The 22,152-nt window shown below is 41.9% G+C and overlaps 1 protein-coding gene across 1 annotated transcript in view; it reads right to left on the bottom strand.

Annotated features, from left to right (window-relative positions):
• Nucleotides 1-21,250, bottom strand: part of LOC131221319 (protein EXPORTIN 1A-like) — a 100,801-nt gene extending 79,551 nt beyond the window's left edge. The window contains exons 1-2 of the mRNA XM_058216536.1: nt 20,914-21,250; nt 7,145-7,261 (exon numbers count right to left, since the gene is read on the bottom strand). Coding sequence (XP_058072519.1) covers nt 7,145-7,261; nt 20,914-21,012 — 216 coding nt within the window. The 5' untranslated portion in view covers nt 21,013-21,250. The remainder of the gene's footprint in view (nt 1-7,144; nt 7,262-20,913) is intronic.
• Between the last annotated feature and the right edge of the window lie 902 nt (nt 21,251-22,152).

Below are 22,152 nucleotides of genomic sequence, written 5' to 3'. Positions count from 1 at the left end.
CACGAAAGTGGAAATGGCCAGCTAGGGGTTTGTCGGCCAGGGGAGGTCCACCCTCACGCCAAGTTTCACATCGATCCGCGGTCCGGTGTGTGCGTGGTGTTCCGCTGAAGTTTTGCCCCCTGGTGGGTCAGAATCTGAAAATCTACTATAAAGGAGAATTTGGGTGCAAAGAAAAGATAAATCTGAAGATGGGAAGGTTGTGGAAGATGATGGATGTGGGGTATATGAGGTGGGGACGATTTGAGATGGTTGTGGCTTCATGCCACGATAATTAGCCCGTCGAGGAAGAGAAGGTTTCGCACCCAATCAGCTTCTTCAACTCCAAGGAATAGAGAAGAAAAAACGCAGAATTGTATTCATAAACTTCAATGAAATAAAACCTATATGGGGTTGCCTATTTATAAGAAAACCCTAAACCCCAAAAGTCGCGCCATGTGCGCATGCTATTACTTAGAGACAAAGTAACAAAAATAACAACTAATCAACGCAATCAAAACCGTTCATGATGTTTCTAATAACGATAATAACCAAAACTCAAATCCTAGATCATCTAGGGTAGTGGACCACGATCATGAGATCCAATGGTGGAATCCCTATGGTGATCGGGTCCACTCCAATGCTCCATAGCACGGCCCCCAAACTAAGAGGTCTTCCATAGATGTCGTCGTCGATCCAGATCGATAGTGGGGTCTTCCTCCTCCTTGAGTACGTGCTTAGGGTGGGGGGCGTGCGCGTGCGCATGATGTCCCCATCAACTCTCCCCGACTGCAAAGATTTCGCCACTGGAAACAAAACTCCTGAACCGCTCCAAAATGTCAGGATCAAGTCTCTGAAGCTCCTCCTCAGTGAGCCACGCACTGTCTGCAGTTGAGCATGACTTGCACTTAACCAGGAACTTATGAAATCCGTCGTCCGACATCGATACTATCTGATGGTCTAGAATATCTTCTATCTCCTCTCTAGGTGTGGGAAAGGTAGGTATGGGAGGTAGAGGCTGGGAAGATGGGTCAGGAAGAGACCATGAATCAAGGGAAAGGTCTAGGGAATCAGGATGGTTCGGTGCAAGGCTAGACAATATATCAGTGGTCTCCTAAAATGCAACTAGATCCTCCACGTTGAATGTGAAACTAATTCTCATAGAAGGTGAAAGATCTACCACATACGCATTGAGATTGTTTCGTTTTATAATTTTGAATGGTCCAACACTACACGCGTGTAATTTACAAACGGCTCCCTGAGGGTACCGCTCTGGCTTGATGCGGACCATCATAAAGTCCCCTACATTGAATTCCTTGAATTATTTGTGTTAGTCTGCAGAAATTTTGTAATGTTCATTACTAGTATTGATCTTTCGCCTGATTTCTTAATGCAATGAATGAATGTGATGTGCAAAGGACTCTGCAAACTCTGATGACCTATGGGACAGGGACATAAGGACAAGATCAATAGGCTTCCTAGGAACAACATCACACCAAAATGTAGCTTCATATGATCCAAACTAAATAGGAACAAGACAACGGCGCGAGACTGCACTGGAAGTTTCATCAACCCAAGACACTCTATAAGGTTGAGGATGGGCTTCAAGATTCAAGCCCAAACGACTCACAGTGCCAGTTGATGCCAAGTTGGTACAACTACCACTATCCATGATCGTCTTGCAGCTCTTATCACCACATTTTGCATGAGTATAGAGGGTTGTGTTGAGGCGCCAATTGTCGGTATTCTTTGCTTGTGCAAAGGCGCGACGCACAATTGCAAGGGTCGCAGACTCTTGCGCTCCCTCTTCCTCATCACTAGGGGTTTCTACTAGCGCATATTTTTCCTCCTCACCGTCACTGTCTGGGTGCACTACTTCTACTTGCGCATCAATAAAGAACATCTTAGTGTACTCTCTCGTGTCACACTAGTGGGCAAAGTGACCAAACCCCTAATATTTAAAACACCTAGTCGCATTACTTTTACGTGAGCTAGACCCGACAACTCATTTACCTTTATCATCATTGGGCCCAGATTGAACATTACTGGAAGGCTTGTATTGATATTGCTAGGCTTAGCCCTAGAAGGGTTGGCCTTAGCACCAGAATCGCGAGGCTCAAACTGTCTTTCCACAAGTGTTTTGAGGTATTGCTCGACCTCCAACACTACTTGATACATCTTTTCAAGAGTATCTATGTCCTTAACGAGCAACTCTCCTAATGTCAGAACAGAGGCCCATCTTAAATCGAGTAAGAGTGAGTATGGGATCCTCATCAACTTCACACCGGGTCAAATACTCTTCGAACTTTTCAACGTATTCAGCCACACGCATGGAACCTTGTCAAAGAGACTATCATTCTTCAACCAATCTCAAGTGATAGGAGAAAGGGAGGTACTTTTCCTTAAGAGTTTCTTTCATTTCTCTCCAATGGACTGTTAGGGGCTCTCTCGATCTTTCTTTCTTTCGCTCCACGGTAGCCCAAAACCACTTTGCTTAGCCCATAAGCTTCATCTTGGCAAATCGGACTCGACGAGCATCCGACATGTCGTACCACTCAAAATATTGGTCCAAATCCACCAACCAATTTAGAAAAGCTTTAGGGTCCAAGTGTTTATCAAACATAGGGGTCTCTACTCTAACTCCCTGGAGGAGTCGCACATCTGGATCATAATGATCATGATGCTCCTCGCGGGGTAGGTGCACAGGTGCACGCCCATGACCAATTCCTTGGCCACCTCATTCCTTTTTCTATCCTCATAACCACCTGCCTGAGATTGGGCATCTTCCCCAATGGTAGGTTTTGCCCGAGCGGAGGTCTCTGGTTGGGTAACGCGCACATTAAGTTGTTCAAAGCGTTGATCAATACGTTGTTCCAAGCGCCTACCCAAAGACTCAAACTGCCGAGTTATATTGTTCATTGACTCTTGCAATTGCTCCATGTTTAGTGTAGGGTGCAAGTCAAAACCATGACCAGTGCGTGTAGGCATACAAATACTCACTCAACTCAAAAACCCTCTAATACACTATATGCGTCTAAATGGGACTAAATGATCCTATAAGACTTTATATGAGGGAAACTACACAACGCTACTAAAATTCCGGTAACATAACTGCCCAATAGTTCGTTAACAAAAAATTCAGCCATGAAAATTGGGGATTTTCTGGCAACAAAAAATTCAGCAATCCATGTTGTGAATGATGGGTCCTAAACAGCCCTATATGATGAGACTTGATGTAAAATAAACATAAATAAACTAAACCCTAAACATGCAATGCATTCCCCTATGAAAACCCTAAGCTCTAATACCAAATTTGATGCAGGACATGAAATTAAATATGACATGTAAGATTTCAAGCTTTAAATCATACCAATTTTAAACAATCACAAAATTCCACGTCCCACATACGATCAAACATTCAACAAGGGAAATCTACGGTGGTCCAAGCCTACACATGTTTAGGGCTAGATCAAATAAAATTATAAACCAAACAATGCCCAAAGGAGTGTAAGATTCATCCACTCTTGCAAAGGATTGTTCCCCAATTCAAAAGATTCACCATGTTTCAATTCGGGGAAAGTCTAGGGTTTGCAAAAGTTAGAAAAACTTGGAATTTGGGATTATCTAGGGTTAGGGTTAGGGGTTTAAGGCGAGAGGAGTGAAATAGGGGAGCGAATAATCTGAGACAATCCACACGTGTGGACAGCAGCCCAGCCGAGATGCACATGCGTGGGTTCCTGTCCGCACCTATGTGGGGCCCACGAAACTGGAAATGGCTAGCTAGGGGTTGGTCGGTCAGGGGAGGTCTACCCTTATGCCAAGTTTCACGTCGATCCACAGTCCGATGTGTGCATGGTGCTCCGCTGAAATTTTGACCCCCCGGTGGGCCAAAATCTAAAAATCTGTTGTAAAGGAGAATTTGTGTGCAAAGAAAAGATAAATCTGAAGACAAGAAGGTTGTGGAAGATGATGGATGTGGGGTTTATGAGGTGGGGACGATTTGGGATGGTTGTGGCTTCGCGCCACGGTAGTTAGCCCTTCGAGGAAGGGAGGGTTTCGCACCCAATTAGCTTCTTCAACTCCAAGGAATAGAGAAAAAAAACACAATTTTATTCATAAACTTCAATGAAATAAAACCTACATGAGGTTGCCTATTTATAAGAAAACTATAAACCCCAAAAGTCGATAAGCATCTCCAACATAAGATCCTTTTGAGAACAAGAAAAGAGAACCTTTTGACCATGTCAGCCCATATTGGGTTTGTACTGGCCCTGTATTATGGTGAAATAGCTCATATCAACCAATACGGACCATATTTCCAGTCAGCCAATTCACCCCATATCATGTAGTAGTGGAGACATAAACGGTAACGATACAACTGTTTCAGAATCATGATGCGAGGCTCTCAAAGGGAACCATGTCCACCATCCATAAGAAGAGCATTCTTGTTCTTTATTTTAACAGTTGACAAGATGAAGACCCATCAAAAGGCCACCTTCTGCAACCTTTTCTTTAAGGCAAAAAAAAAAAAAACTGAAGTAGAAACAAAGATTCACCTCATAAAGTATCCATTGAGATAGTAGATAAGCATCTCCAGCATAAGATCCGATCTATTAACCCCCACCTTAGCAAGAGAATCAGCTATCAAGTTGGCCTCACAAGGAACATGGTGAAGGATACAACGAGAGAGAAAAGAAGTCCTTAAGTCCACTTGGCTTACAGCTCCATTTCCAAGGTGGGAAGCATGACCCAAGAGTCCCAAGCAATAGTCTCATGGCAGTATGTTGATCATGAGAGGGTTTTTGAATCGATAACAAGAAGCTTAATGCCTAATCTCAAATAATCTCACTCGATTAGAGGGGATTTGCCACACCCTTGTTGGAACAAAGAAAACTAATTTGATCTCCCCTTTATCATGTCTAACAACTCCACCAACCAACAAGAGGGCAGCCCCAAGAGGCATTTGTCATAGAAGAGCTCTTCTTCCCAACCACACCCCAATTTCTAGTAAGGTCTACCATGGGCACTCCTTCAAATCTTTAGCAATGATGCCCCAATGCACAAGAGTGAGTTTTATCCTCTCAACTCCACAAAAGGATGGAACACCATCAAATATTCAATACCATGCTCCAAATTCCTCATAACAACGAAAAGTGGAGCAAACTCCACGAATTTCTGCCTTTCAAGGGGAAAGGGACATGGTTTAAAGACTAGGAGAGTCAGAACTACTCATTTGACCTCAGGTCTAGTCAACCCGGATGTGTCGAGCCAAGTCACCCCTATGTCCCAATTTAGGCATCACGGGGCTAACACTCCATCCATTGTGCCAGCTCATGTTAGGACATGATCTCAAAAATCAGGCGAATCTAGAAGTCAGGTGGGCTATACCACGAGAAACAGTGAGATTCAACATCTCCATTGAAACCTTCTTGGGGCCCACAAAAAACATTGTATGGAGCTGATAATTCTGTGTATCCATCTTCTTGCTGGGAATGACCTTACCAACTGGTTCGATCGTATGCAAACATCACAGTGGGCCCTAGGAAGATTTCAACAATGGGTGTTTGTCCCCACTGTTTCTTGTGGTGTCCAATTTGTGTTTTGAATATGCCTCATTTTTTTGGCTCATGTCCTGAGTCCTTGCCTGAGCTTGTGAAATTGATTGGCAGAGTGGATGTCAGAAAGACATCATGTTGGGCGCCACAAAGCTACCTAGGAAAGAGATGAAAGAAATGGAGATTAAAGGAGAGCTTGAGACAATATAATAGGAGAGATTTAGGAGAGAGATTAGAAAGAGAACGTGTCACCAGCCAAACAAGTCCGGCGGGCGGACTCGGGTGTATTGACGGAGTCACATATGACTAACTCTCTTAATAAAGTAAAAAGAGGAGATATAGAAGGGCTGAGAAGTAGCAGTATGATTCACATCAACTATCCACATGAGGTAGCAGTCTGATTCCATTAGTAAGTGCAGCAGAAATTTAAAGGGATTTGCCACATGGCATCCCATGTAGAGCAATCTGTCTTACACATGTGCATACCAATATGTCTACATGGCATGGCCACAACACACTCCAAAATGCCCAACACATGATCATGCCTGTGCCTGGCAATATATCACACTTAGGGTGCTACAATTCTCATCCACCACTTGGATCAAAGTGCAATCATTACCCCCATAACCTGGCAACTGTGTCAACTGGAGCCAAACTATAAGAAATAGCCTCCCCGCATGACTGCACTCCATAGTCAATAGCCTTGTCTGCTCCCTCAAGCAGAAGTTATCCAGGTGTCTACCACACCGGTGCTCTCCAATGGACTGTTGCAACCAGAGTTGCCAAACTTTGATGCATTCATAAAATGTAATAATGTATATAAAAGAAATCTGGCACATTATTGTGCCTGAAAGGATCAATAAATCCTAGAAAATAGTAGGGAGACTTGTAATTGCTTCACACCAATGCACAGATATTGAGGAGAAATCATGGTTGGAGAGGAATTTTGGGGCATAGTTCTGTCTAAACAGACTTGCTTTTTCCCCTAAACAATGGAAAACAGTTGTGCTTGGTTTTCTTGACAAGTTTTGAGTTCCAAATGTTTAATCGAGTGTGTTTTGACATCTTCCAAAGTATCACTGAAAAATTCCACCATTTTCCTAAAGTTTCCCCAAATATTTCCCTCAGACTGATACAAAAAGCATGCGATATTTCCCAATGTTTTACATGATATTATTGCATCCAAAGTGTGTGACATCGATGCTTCAAACACTGATTGGAACATCAAAACATTAGATGCTCCTTCGGGTTGTTTGCACCAAATATTTATGACATGAAGTATGGTCTCTAATGATCTCATCCACTGTTTCTGTCTAGGCTTGTTGAGACACTAATCTTTCCCAGAGCAGTTCAATAAATAGGGATGATGGAAGACTGTTAGAACAAAATATTTTCTTTCTTGAGAAATGACAAATTTTATCGAAATTGAGAAACAAACATGGTGGTAATAGAGAAAATATCAAAGCTGTTCAAAATAGAAGGTATTTTAGTAGACAATTAAAACCAAACTATCTATATCAGAAGTTCTGTTTAACCACATGTGAGATATATATCGATGTTTCAAGTGCACTTCAATCTTGATGTAACGGAAGTTACGGAACATGACAACTTACTTGCAGTGCAAAGAACTTGGTGTTCAGGTTCTGTGAGTTCTGCAGAATGTGAACTACTTGCAGCCATGTATCTTGGTTATTCTGCAGCTCCCGCAATATCTGATCTGCAGCTGTCCTCTGCCACCATAAAATGATAACAAGAACAGTTAGCTATTGATATGGTCATACAGATTAATAAAAGAAAGAGGATGGTATATTCTTCATTCCAATGAGATATCATCAACCCAGTGGATGAACCTATGGCCAGCGCCAAATGACGATAGAAGTTTAATGAGTTATCTCCAGCACGCCGTAATGAACCAATCATAGGTCACTGTGACTGACCATCATTTATTTAGATGGTCAATCTGGTGATCCTTAACATGGATGGTCGCATGGTATGAAACCAACAACAGTCAGGCAATTGTAGCTGTCTGACATGCTGCCTTTAGGCGGAGACTAAACATCATAGAAGATCAGCAGTCCAAACTCGAAAGGGAAAATTTCCCTTGAATAGGATAACTAGGATCCTCCGGTTGGTATGATCTATTTACCATCAGGTCAAACATTGATTGGAGGATTCAATTTTTTGGTTAACGGTGATGAATCAGTTTGTTTCTGGGAAGGTGAATCGATAGAGAATCGTTCTCTTACATCCACCTCCCTAGATTGTATGGACTTGTTCGCGAAAGGCACGTTGCAGTCAAAGAGCATTCAAAAATTATCGGGGAAAGTTGTCTCCGAACATCATTCGTAGGAGAAACTTTAAAGAAAAATGAATAGAAGAGTTTCAAGCCTTGATCAACATCCAGGAAGGAATCCACCTTGGGCCCTTAGTAATAGTCTCGCAAATGAAAGAAAATGGAAAAGAGATCCACCATGTAAATTTTCAGCAAACTCACTCTTTCATTCACTAAAGGTAGAATAGAAGACAGTTGATTATGCAGGCTCTTTATGTAAGTTGAAGATACCTCACAGCCTTAACTTTTCTATGGATAGCAATCAGAGGTAAAATTCCAGAGCATAGACATTGGTTCGGCATAGCATTACTCTCCCCAAAAAAATGCTCGATATGCAAGGCCGATGAAGAAAATGGGCCCCATTTATTCCTCTCCACTTCATGGTGGCATCATGGGTATGGAATCTCTCTCTCTCTCTCTCTCTCTCTCTCTCTCTCTCTCTCTCTCTCTCTCTCTCTCTCTCTAAGACAAAAGAATCAGTTATCGAATGGGCAATGCTGGACTTCAGATTTAGTGGATGCTCCTCCGTGGATAACCAGGCATTCTTCCAGAAATTGCAAAGAATTTTGATCCCCTCCTCTTCTCCTGCCTCATGGGAAGTCCCTCCCCCTGGTGTGTTTAAACTAAACAATGAAGGCTGCAAGAAAGTTGCTCACAATCCAGCAGGGATGGGAGGCATCTAAAGGGATGCTTCAGGGGAATCATTTTTTGTCTTTCCAGGCCCCATTGCCTCATGCTCAATGTTGTAGCTATGAGAGAAGCTCTTCACCTTCTCGCATCGTATGAGTGTAGACCAACGATTATTGAATGTCACAACCCCCACCACATTCGATTGCTACGAAAGGGAGTGGCACCATGGTCGCTACACTATATTCTCAATGAGATCAGGTGTAATGCTTCCAAATTAAACACTTTGTTTATTCTGGTGGGCAAAAGCCTTTGAGAGCTCTAATCACCCAAGTTTCTACTTTGGAGCTTCAGTTTCCTCCTAATTTGAATAAGATTTTTCTACCGTTGCTTGATGACCTATGGCCTAACTGAAGGTCTAGCCCTTTGATAGAGAGGAATGGCAAAATAGGATTCATGTAGCCAACCCCAATTAGTTGGGACAAGGCTTAGGACGCATTTGGATGCCTGTAAGTTCTATAAGTTATGACTTATAGGTAAGTCACTTACAGGCAGTGTTCGAAGTATCGGTATCGCTACAAGTTTCGTTTGCTAGGGATACAGAAACAATATCGATTTCACCGATAATATCGCTAATAACAGGAAATACAGAGAAACATGGGAAAAAGGGTAGAATTTTCAGCAAAACTTCAGGAGATGTTAAAATGTACATTTGCTTATTTAGAAATATATATATATTGTAAAAAGAATGCATACACAACAAATTTCCATTTAATAGGGCCTTAAAAGCATGTGTTGTTGTAAGAAATCAGTCCAACCATCCCATCTGGCCTATTTAACCATCCATCCAAACATCCATCAATATTGCAAAATATCAACAACACATGATATTTCACCAAGAAATCATCAACAATCGAAAAGGAAACGAAAGATTGTGGTCTCGATATCACACATGTTGTGATATCGATAATATGGAGATATTATTAATATTATCAACAACAAATTGAACACTACATACAACCATGCGCCCATGAAAAAAAAATTTTGAAATAATTTTTTTCTAATAAACAAAATTTTGATGATATCAACACATTGGCGATATTATTGAAATATCATCGATACACTTATGATACAAGCAATACCTAGAATTTACATAGTCAAAAATATTGGTGATACATTGGCGATATTGATGCATTGAGAATACAAGTGACACCTAGAATTTACATAGTTGAAAATATTGGCGATACTTAGCGATACATTGCTAATACCTGAAATTTTTTATACTACCAACGTTATTGGTATTGCTACCAGTGTTATTGATATCGCTGAGTTGGAGATAAAGATAATATTGGAGATATTTCGATAATATCGAACATAATTCAAACACTGCTTACAGGTAAGTTGGTTTTTGTGTTTGGTAACCTGTTAGTTACAAGTAAAAGGTTGTATATTCACACCAAGCAGGGCTTGGAGTATGGAATCATTCTAAAATCTAATTGAGATATAGGAAAACATTGCAAAAAGTACGTCATTTTCTTAAGCTCATATAGATGAATATTTGAGCCAATTCTTAGGCTAAACCAATCATCAAGTGAACCATAAAATCAAGCCCACAAATTCAAAAACATCCTGACATGGTCCAACTACTGTTGGGTACAAAACATTGAAGATAATGTGCAGAAAGCAACTAAGTGAACAAGTGATCAAACAACATTAACAGGGAATTAGTTACACATTAACTAAATAAATAAAGAAGAACACAGAAACATAGTTGTGGGAAAATGCATGTTAGTGGTGAGCTCACGCCATCTACTATAAGGCAAGGAAGATTGAAGAGGCCATTTGCAGTATATGTGCCAATGCATTACATATGTGAAATCTGGACCATTCATCGGGAAGGGCACGCTACGAACATACTAGTGCCATCAGGTGATCCATCATATATGTATGAAGAATTTGGACCAATGTTCAACTTCTTTTCACCATTCATTTATATCATATATGTACGTAGAATTGACAGCAGACACTAATTATAAGAGGTCCAACCATCAGTCTGCACCAACCATCAAAAGGACCAGACATTTGATTGCTTATGGCCTACAGCTCATCCACAATGGGGCCCATATTTTCGATAGTATGATAAATGGAAAAGAAATAAAAATTAATAAAAATAGAAAGAGCAATGGCCTTGACTGTGGGACCCACCTTGATGTATGTTTTATATATGCACACCATTCATCAGTTTTGCCAGCTCATTTAGGGCATTAGCACAAAAATGAAGAACATCCAAATCTCTGGTGGGCCAGACGGCAGGAAACAGTGGTGACTAAACACCCACCAATAAAAGCTTTTGCGACCCACAAAAGTTTTGGATCAAGTTAATATTTGTGTTTTCCCTTCATCCTGGTCTATGTGACCTTATCAATGCGTTGGATGGCAAATAAACATTATGATGGGCCCTAGGAAATTTTTAATGATGCGCATTAAATCAACATTGGTGTGGCCCACCTGAAATTTGGATTTGCTTTCATTTTTTTGGCCCATGCCCTAAAATGAACTAGCAAATCTGATGGACGGCGTGGATATACAAAACATGTTCTACATGTGCCCACGAATCAAGGCCAGAATCAAATGCAAGAATACATCAAAAAAAAAAAAAAAAAAAACCTGCCACCCCAGCCGACTGCAGGGGGGGAGAACCAATTGCAGAGAGGAAGAGAGACGATTGTAAAAGGGGATATATATATATATATAGAGAGAGAGAGAGAGAGGAGTTTCTTATTTTCACATATTTTTAGATTTTATAGCCTTTATTACAGATTGTACGGTTTGATTATAAATAACGCCTATGGCTTATGGAATAAAACAAGCTGATTAATATTCTTTTTATGAAATTCTCTTATTTTCTCTACAGTGGTTGTTGAAGGGACAGGGAGTAGTCTCTAGTTCAAGATTAGAGGATTGTTGAGCTTGCTCACAGTCTTGCATTTGTGATCTCTAACATTCGGCTAGAGGATTGTTGGGTCTTTTTCCACAATCCCTTTCTTTTCTTATTGATCCATTTGCTTCCCCATTCCGTTTTGCATTAAATTGGTATCAAAGCAAGTCCTGCTTTTGGGAAAACTAGAAGAAGGTAATTTTCTCATCTCAATCTAACCTTTCATCTTTCCCCTTCATCCACCCACCATCTTTCATATTCTTTTCTTTCCTTTTTTTTCCAATCTCAAAATCACCAAACCCTAACCGTACAAAAAAAAAACACTCATCCAACCCTACAACATCATAATCCCATTACAACCTATCAATTCCTTGCCCTTCCTCTCTTTCCTTACCCCAAAAAAATAAATAAATAAATAATAAATTAAAAAATAAATAAATAAAATCTCACATGCTTTGCGAAAGACTGTTGTCTTATGCACCGCACTAGAAAAGGGGCAATTTACAATCCTGAGATGGCTATGCAACCTCAAGATGAAACTATCACAACCTTGCAACAAGTGGTCAATTTGATCACAAAACGGATGGATGATCTAGAGGCCAATTCCACAGCCAGAATGAATGCTTTGGAAGCACATTATTGTTAACGAAAACGCAAATAAAGGAATCAACCTAGACCGCCAAGCACCTATGAATGACCTTGATGGAGAATTGGAGTTCGGAAATGTTAACTCAAAGCATCCTAGTCGAAATGGTGATTTCCAAGAAGAAGAATATGAGCTTAGCTACGGGACCCAACAACACCGCTATGCGCAACCGAGAGCCAGAGGGATGAACAAACTCCAACAGGATCATCCAATTTATCCCCAAGGAGGAAGGAATATTTGCACTTCGGATCCTACCAAGCATGTTAAGATTGATATTCCAAATTATAATGGTAATTTGGATCCCAAGTGTTCAACGACTGACTGAAGTCAATGGAGCGATATTTTCGTTGGTACGAAATGGAAGAAGTTGTCAAGTTGCATTTTGCTATCTTGAAACCTAAAGGCGCAACTCAAGACTGGTGGTATGCCATCGAAGAAAATCTACAACGGTGTGGCCTTCCTCTCGTAAGCAATTGGGAGGAAATGAAGGCAATTACGAAACGACCTCTTTTCAAGAGCTCATCACACTTTGACAGCACAATCTAACCGTGGAGGAGTGCACATTGCGTTATTATGACTTAGTCGTTCAGTGCCACTTAACAGAAACTAGAAGACAACAAGTGGTGCATTATTGCAATGGGCTACTATTCGAAATTCAAAGAGAGCTGGTAACTGTCTGGCTCAACGGCATAGACGAGGTGTATCAAATGGCCCGAAAAGTGCAAGAACGGAAGTTGGTGATATGGTGCGGTAACCCTCAAGGCGAAGGTAATGCATCCACCCGTCCCACTACTAGTGGCTCCACTTCGCGCCCACAACCATTCGTGCCCTGCACTAACTTACCTCAGGATTACAAAATTGGCCAGAACTCTGCCCAATCCATTTCCAATCATCTTCCCTGAAACGATGATACAAAGGGAAAGTCTGTTGCAGTAACGCAAGGGAGGTTGACCAAACAATTGTTTTAAGTATGGTGGTCGTGGACATTACGCGACTGAATGTGCCTCTTGCAATCTCTTATTTTGCAAAACAGAAGACTTCATTACAAACCTAGTGAAAGATGAACACATGAATGATCCAGAAGATAATGAGGAAGGCATCGATGACCTAAACGAAAACAAGTTATCATTAGTGGTCGGAAGGATTTTGACAACACCAAAAGAAGAGGCCCAAGAATATTGGTCACGAACCAATATCTTCCATATATGAGTATCGTGTAGTGGAAAGGCTATCAAGGTCATTATTGACGAAGGCCGCAGCATGAACATGGTCTCACAAAGCATAATAGACAAGTTGAAACTGAAACCTCAAACGCATCCTAAGCCATACAAGATTGCGTGGGTGAATGACACGTTCATCCCTGTGACTAAGAGGTGCTTAGTCAACTTCTCTTTGGGTCGTTATGAAGAATGCTTTGATGTGACATCATTCCAATGAAGGTCACACATATATTACTGGGGCGCCCGTGGATATACGACAGGGATGTAACTCATAAGGGTCGCAAGAACACATACAGCTTTATATATAAGGGAAAGCTTATTACTCTTTAACCCTATGAAGGATGAGGAATTTGAAGAGGCAAAGTCGGCTTCCACAGTGTTGAGTATGGCCCGATTCGTGGAGAGTCGTGAACGGGGAATCATGTATGCTCTGGTAGGATGCAAGACCGATCCAATTTATAATGTTGTTGTTCAACACCTAAGATTCTAGACATTCTATCCCAATTTCAGGATTTGGTCCCTAATGAACTACCAAGTGAGCTTCCACGCATGCGTGACATTCAACATGCAATTGATTTGATACCTGGAGTGCCATTACCAAATCTTCTAGCATATCAAATGAACTGGAGAGCTTCGTCGACAAGTGGAATAATTGTTAACAAAGGGCTACATTCGTGATAGCCTCAGCCCATGTGCCATGCCGACATTGCTGACACCAAAAAAGGATGGCAGCTGGCAAATGTGTGTTGAGTCTGTTGACAGTTGTGCCATCAACAATATAATAGTAAAGTAACGCTTTCCCATTTCGCGCCTAGATGACATGTTGGACATATTAGCAGATGCTACAATCTTTTCGAAGATTGATTTGAGAAGCGGGTACCACTAAATAAGAATTCGTCTTGGAGATGAATGGAAAACAGCTTTCAAGACAAAGGATGGATTGTATGAATGGCTAGTTATACCCTTCAACTTAACGAAGGGCCTAACACATTCATGTGGGTGATGACGCAAATTCTACGACCATTCATTGGCAAGTTTGTCGTCGCATACTTCGATGATATCCTCATCTCTAGCCATTCATGAGAAGATCATCTAGACCATCTTCGCCAAGTGATGAAAGTACTACGCCAAGAGAAACTCTACATCAATTTGAAGAAGTGTACCTTTATGAGTTCTAGCGTGGTCTTTCTGGGGTTTGTCGTTTCAGCAAAAAGCGTGAAGGTTGATTCAAAAAAGATAAGGGTCATTGTTGTATGGTCTACTCCCATATACATTCATGAGGTTCGCAGTTTTCATGGGCTTACAACATTTTATCAAAGGTTCATTCAGAACTTTGGTTCCATCATGGCCTCAATTACTAAATGTATGAAGTCTAGTCCATTTGAGTGGACCAGTGTTTTTAGTAGCACCCGTAACGTAGCAGTAGCGTACGCTGCGTAGCGTAGCGTAGTGAAATCGCTACGTAGCCTAGCAAATAACATTTATCCCCTATAGCATAGCGTGTAGCGCAGGTAGCGTGCGCTACCTGTCTGGTGTTTTTTTTTGTTTTTTCACTGCATGAAACAGTGGTGAACTCACAACACAAGCCACAACTAAAGTTTTTTTTAAAAAAACCCTATTCGAAAGGGCTTCCACACCGAAACCGACGCAACCAACGCATCTCCTCTCCCCACCCTTCCATCTAGAGATCGAAAATCCTCTTACAGGCCCAAACCGATGCTGCCGACGCTACACTTCTCCCCACCCTTCAATGTTAAGGTCGAAAATCTGCTGCCAAGCGCAAACCGAAGCTGCTGACATTGCTCCTCTCCCCACTCTTCAATCTTGAGTTGGAAAAACTGCTTCCAGACACAAACTGATCGCTGTGAAGCTTCAACATTTGCAGTTTTCACTGATTCAATCTCATCTTGAGACAAAAATAGGTACGCTCGTTCCTTTTTTTCTTTTTCTTTTTTTCTTCTTCTCCTCTTCCTTCTTCTCACTTTTTCCCTTTTAAAATGTCGGTTACTGTCAGTTTTTTGTTCTTTATACTTTTTTTTTGTGATATGGCCCACGTGGGCCCCACTGAGGTGCGTGAAGGGGTAGGATGTGCATTATTTTCTATGGTGTGGCCCACGTGGGCCCCACTGAGGTGCATGAAGGGGTGAGATGTGCATTATTTTCTATGGTGTGGCCCACGTGGGGCCCACTGAGGTGTGTGAAGGGGTGGATATGCATTATTTTCTATGGTGGGGCCCACTGAAGTGCGTGAAGGGGTGGATTTGCATTGTTTTCTATGGTGGGCCCACTATGGTGTGCGTATGAGTGTGAAATTTAAAAATAGAAGTATTGTTTTATATATTTTGCTTTTTTCTTACTATTTAATATTTATCATATATATATATATATATATATATATATTAAAAAATAGAAGTATTGTGTAGCTTACGCTACACGCTACGGAGGGTTGAACGCTACGCAACACGCTACTGCTATTTAAAACATTGGAGTGGACTAAAGCAGCAACAAAGGCATTTCAAGAAATCAAGCAGAAAATGACAGAAGCCCTAGTTCTTAGACTTCCTAATTTCAAAAAAGTGTTCGAAGTTGCCTGTGATGCACGTAGGCATAGGTGTCCTTAGCTAGGAAGGACATCCGATGGCCTTTTTCATTGAGAAACTCAATGAGACACGAAAGAAGTATTCTACATATGATGTAGAGTTTTATGCTATTGTACAAGCTCTGAAGCATTGGCATCATTACCTCATTATCGAGAGTTTGTGCTTTATTCTGATCACGAGGCATTACATTACTTGAATTCTCAGAAGAAGCTGGGCGCTAAGCATGCTAAGTGGAGTGCTTATCTTCAAGAGTACACATTCAACCTAAAACATCGCTTCGATATTTAAAATAAGGTAGTGGATGCCCTCAGCAGAAAATCACACCTATTGTCTACCTTATCAATTTCCGTTGTTGGGTTTGAAGAACTTAAACGGGGCTATGCTACAGATGATGATTTTGGAAAGGTAATTTCAGCATTCATTTCCGGTGTAGGCACCGAGTAATCAGGGTATAGCTTGCACGATGGGTACTTATTCTTTAATATGATGTTGTGTCTAGAGTTGTACACGAGTTGATCCGAGTCAAGCTTGGCACAGCTCGACTCGACTCGGCCACTAGCTGACCCCAACTCGAACTTGGCTCGGTCCTCGAGCCTAATTGGCCAGCTCGAGTCGGTTTAGTTAGCAGCTCGGGCCAGTTCGAGCCGAGTTCGCTTGTGCAGCATGTCCACAAACACATGGACTGCACCTTTAAAATCTCACTGCATGTAAAATAGCAGCAGCAGTTTTACAGGTATTTCATCAAACACCTTGTAGGCACCTTGCAGCAACATCAAAATTAAGAAAAAACGTATTTGTTTCTTATACATACCTTCCCTGCCACCAGTCAACACTTCGTTGAGTCATTTCGTCAAACACTTGGGAAGCAACATCAATATCAAAGTAAACAAGTCACTGAACTAATTCGATTTAAGTTCGATTCGAGATGGGGTTCAATCCGAGTCGAATCGAGCTCGGCCGAGCTCCAACTCGGTTCGAAATTTTTTTCGAGCTCAAAAAATCAACTCGAGTTAGCTCGAACTCAGTTTCAAACCGAGTCGAATAAGCTTTTTCAAGTCAAGTCGAGTGAGCTAACCGAGCTAAATCGGTTCGTGTGCAGCCCTAGTTGTGTCTTCCTAAGAGTCCCTTACGAGAGCTTGTTATACGAGAGTTTCATTAAGGTGGCCTAGGTGGTCACTTTGGTATCGATAAAATGACAGCCCTAGTCGAGGACCGTTTCCATTAGCCAAGTCTGAAGAAAGACATTGTAATGTAGGACAATTAACCACTTGCTCAAAAAGCTCGAACTGTTAGAGCATGGCGAATTAATCTCTTTATCTCATAACCCAAGCCCCACATCTCATGGGTTTAGGACCTCGGCCGAACCCCCTTTGTGGGCCCCAAATCACATGGGCCGCCAACCCCGAGTGTGTCCCCGCATCCCATGGGCTACCCCACTCGAGCCTGGTGTGAAATGCGCATTAATCACCCCCGTTGAGAAGTCTCGAACACGAGACCTCCCCCGTGGGCCCCAAATCACATGGGTCACCCACTCCGAGTGTGCCTTTGCATCCCATAGGCGACCCCACTCGAGCCCAGTGTGAAAATGCCCCTGCATTAATCACCCCCAGTGAGAAGTCTCGAACACGAGACATCTCGCTCTGATACCAATTTGATGCAGGACAATTAACCACTTGCTCTAAAAGCTCAAACTGTTAGAGCATGACAAATTAATCCCTTTATCTCATAGTTCAGGCCCCACATCTCATGGGCTAGGACCTCAGTCGAACCCCCTTTGTGGGCCCCAAATCAAGTGGGCCGCTCACCCCGAGTATGTCCCCGCATCTCACGAGCTAACCCACTCGAGCCTGGTGTGAAATGTGCATTAATCACCTTTGGTGAGGAGTCTCGAACATGAGACCTCCCCCGTGGGCCCCGAATCACACAGGTCACCCACCCCGAGTGTACCCCTGATCCCACATGTGACCCCACTCGAGCCCCATGTGAAAATGCCCCTGCATTAATCACCCCCGATGAGGAGTCTCGAACACGAGACCTCCTGCTCTGATACCAATTTGATGCAGGACAATTAATCATTTACTCTAAAAGCTCGAACTATTAGAATATAGCGAATTAATCCCTTTATCTTATAACCCAGGCCCCACATCTCATGGGTTTAGGACCTCGGCCAAACCCCCTTTATGGGCCCCAAATCACATGGGCCACCCGCCCCGAGTGTGTCCCCGCATCCCATGGGCTACCCCACTCGAGCCCGGTGTGAAATGCACATTAATCACCCCTGGTGAGGAGTATCGAACACGAGACCTCCCCCATATACCCCAAATCACAAGGGTCACCCACCCCGAGTGTGCTCCTGCATCCCACATGTGACCCCACTTGAGCCCAGTGTGAGAATGCCCCTACATTACATTGGGATAGTTATTTGTCAATGACAAGCGTGCTAGCTGGGTAAAGACAGCAAGTAGAATACTTGTCTTCATACGCCATTACCTTTGCTAGATGCTCCATAGGAAGACATCAGCATGGATTTCGTCTTGAGATTACCTAAGACTCAATGTGGCTATGACTCTATTTACGTTGTGGTTGACAGGTTTTCGAAGACAACTCATTTCATCCCTTTTAAAAAGACATCTGATGCCATGCACTTCGCCAATGTTTTCTTTAAAGAGGCGGTTCATCTACATGGTGTTCCCAAAATTATTGTATCTAATCGTAATGTCAAGTTTATGAGCTACTTCTGACACACCTTATGGTCTAAGATGGGAACTAAGTTGAAATTCTCAAGTGCTTATCATTCGCAAACGAATGAATAAACTAAAATCGTAAACCATAGCCTTGGGATTACGATATCAGCTCATGGGACATCGTGTTACCACAAGCTGAGTTCGCTTATAAGAGGTCTGTAAACTGCACTACAGGACTCTCCTTTCGAAATTGGAAACGGAATGCAACCCCAACAACCCATCGATTTAGTCTCACTTCCTAGTGCGATTCAATCGAGCCAGGGCGTTGAAGCTTTTGCATAGCAAGTTAAGGAGATACATGACGAAGTTAGGCGAAAATCACACTTAGTAATGAAAATTACAAGGGACATGCAAATGTTCAACTTAAGCTTGAGTGGTTTCCAACAGACTCTTATACAAAGCTCCACTCCAAAAAGGCAGGTCCTTACCACATTTTTAAGAAGCTAGGTGATAATGGATACCTAATCGAGTTGCCACCTGAAATGAAAATCAGCCCCATTTTTAATGTGGAAGACATTACAGATTATCTAGGACATCACGCAAACAAGAGCACGGAAGAGTGGGCTGTCCAAATACCTGAGGTACCACGCCAGCTCGAAGAAATCATTGAGGACGTGTTGGATGATCAGATACTTTCCACATGCCAAGGGGGGTATCAGAAGTTTCTTATCAAATGGAAGGGCTGACCAAGGTCTGACAGCACATGGATTTCAGCATATGATTTCAAGCGCATCAACCCAGAACTCTATGAGGAGTACATTGCCATCAACTCGACGAAGCTGAGTTTTTTTCAAGTTGGGGGGAATTGATGCAATTGTTTCACATCCTATATGTGCATGCTCTGCACGTGTGTACAAGAAAAGGACCACCTTCCTTTTTTAGCCCATCATTATCTTCCTTTTTCTTTCAAATCTCTAAATTAGGAAATTTCATCTTTCCTTCATATCTTTATTTTAGGCAGGGAATAATTTTAGATATTTTCTTATCTAAGTATCTTCCTATTTTAGACATTTTCTTAATTAGAATGCTTTGTTATTTAGGTGCGTTCTTATTTTCGCAGATTTTTAGATTATATAGCCATTATTACAGATTGTAAGGTCTGATTATAAATAGGGCCTATGGCCTATGGAATAAGACAACTTGATTAATATTCTCTTTATGAAATTCTCTTATTTTCTCTACAGTGGATGTTGAAGGGAGGAGGAGTGGTCTCTAGTTCAAGACTAGAGGATTGTTGAGCTTTCTCACATTCTTGCATTTGTAATCTCTAGCATTTGGCTAGAGGATTGTTGGGTTTTTTCCCGCAATCTCTTTCTTTTCTTATTGATCCATTTGCTTCCCCATCCAGGTTTGCATTACTCCTCTTTCCAAAAATCAGATTGTTGGCTTGTAACCAAATTACAGTTAATTGAAAACACAGCTCACATCCATGTAACTTTCCTGTAAGATTTGCCTGCAACTTACAGGTTGAAAGTGACTTACAGGTAAGTTTCCCCCCCCCAAACACCACCTATAAGTAAGTCACTTACATCTTACAGAAGTTTCAGGCATTCAAACAACCCTTTAGATGATGATGATTTTCTCTCATTGCTTGTTCAATGTTTTATAGCATTTTTTTTGCCAAGGGCAATCAATAGTATGGCTACCACTTGGATGGTCTAGATTCACAATGTACATACATGCGTACAGTGGTGAGTAGCAGTAAACCAAGAAATAAAAGCTCCTCACAAAAATGTATTTCTTCTCCTCAAACGCTTAAAATTATACACGTGATGATATGTGTTAGGATAACCACTAAAATATTCAAACAATCAAACCACCAAGAATGTAATAGAAAGACATTCAAGATATAAAAACGGCTTTTCAGTATACAATTCTAAAATACAGATTGGAGAACTTAGAAGGATACTGTCGTACCACTTACAATAATTAATATGTTCGTTTGCTTTAGCGAGAAATGCATGTGTTTTCCTCCATTTCAAGACTACAATAACCCAACTTAAAATCCAAACTAAAAAATCGACAATAAATATGCCCGGAATCAGCATACATTCAAATATCTCCTTCGAATAAATTCACCAAAAAAAAAAAAAAACAAAAGCAAAACAAAACTGCGGTGCAAAAACCCAAACAGAAGCTGCGAAAGCACTGAAAAAAAAAAATCGATAATCACTCTCTCTGTCACTAGAGCTTGACTGTAAGGAAACAAGAACATGAACTCCCCGGAAAAATAATCACGAGTAATAAACAAGAGAGAGAGAAATCGAGGGCTGACCTCCTCCTTAGATCCAGTGCCGTAGAAGGCAGCGACCGTGGCGTCGAGGAGGGGGACGTCGATCGGCTGGCTCAAATCCCTCAGCTTCTCTGCCGCCATCGAATCAAGAGATCGACACACACACAGAGAGAGAGAGAGAGAGAGCGCGGGAATTCAGGGTGTAAGCTTCCAATCAAGCTCGAATCAAAACCCTAGTAAATGTACGGATAGGATTACAGATGGAAGTGAGCGAGAAAAACCCTAGTTTTCCTTGTCTTCTGGAGAGAGAGAGAGAGAGAGAGAGAGAGAGAGAGAGAAGAACAGATAGACTTTGAAGCGGTTTTGGGACTTTTCCCCCCCTTTTTTTCCCTCTCTCTCTCTCTTATATATTGCTGTTGTTGCGTTTGCCTTTCCTGCTCTTTCTACCTCACCCTCTCTCGCTCTCCGCTAGCGAAGTATTAGGTTTGCGAGTCCCACACGCATGATCTCCTTGCATACTTCACACGCGGCACGCATGCCAACCAAGCTCATATATTGCACATCTCATCCGTTCAAACACTGGGCCCCACATTAGCTATACATCAGAAGATGATACAGTCACCAACTTTTCAGGAGGCACATGTCTCTGTTGAAATTTTTTCTAAACCGTCATTTATTTTCGTGTCAGCGTGGACCGTGATGATCTTGCGACTCGTCACTTGCACGGTGGTCCCATCTTTTGCAGGGTTTGGATGAGATCAACACGTGTTATATTCCGTGTGGAGAGAAGCGCGTGCGGAGAGCGTGCGTGTGGGCTACCGAACCACAAAACGTTGGAGGGTTGAAATCTCGGGAGTACTCGAACGGAGCAGAGATTGGCAGAAATAAGAGGGCAACGGAAAAGGAAATAGGTCGGGGTTTTGGACTAAATTGCAAAATTAACACTGTATGTAGAAGGATTGCAGACCATCATGTGCGTTTACACCATTCCTAAGGTGGTGGTAACTGGTCCACACTAATGACATGTTTTCCATCGACACAGGCTTCTCAGTCGCGGGCACAATTATCTACGGTTCACTTTCCAAAATTGACACCGATCGGATGATCTTAACCGTTCATAATGGCAATTATATTCATTCAATGATGTAACACTTTGACAGTATGGATTTGAGTGGATATTTGGCGTATGTTCTGTGGATAAGTTGACAAGGTTTAGCCTATCGTGGCAAAAGCATACTGGAGTCTTTTTCCGTCTGCTTCGAAGCGAGCAGCGTTCAATGT

This window comes from Magnolia sinica, chromosome 12 (genome assembly GCF_029962835.1).
Source record: "Magnolia sinica isolate HGM2019 chromosome 12, MsV1, whole genome shotgun sequence".
Lineage (NCBI taxonomy): Eukaryota > Viridiplantae > Streptophyta > Magnoliopsida > Magnoliales > Magnoliaceae > Magnolia > Magnolia sinica.
The sequence above is the reverse complement of the archived record's forward strand: the minus strand, read 5'-3'. Positions and strand labels throughout refer to the sequence as shown.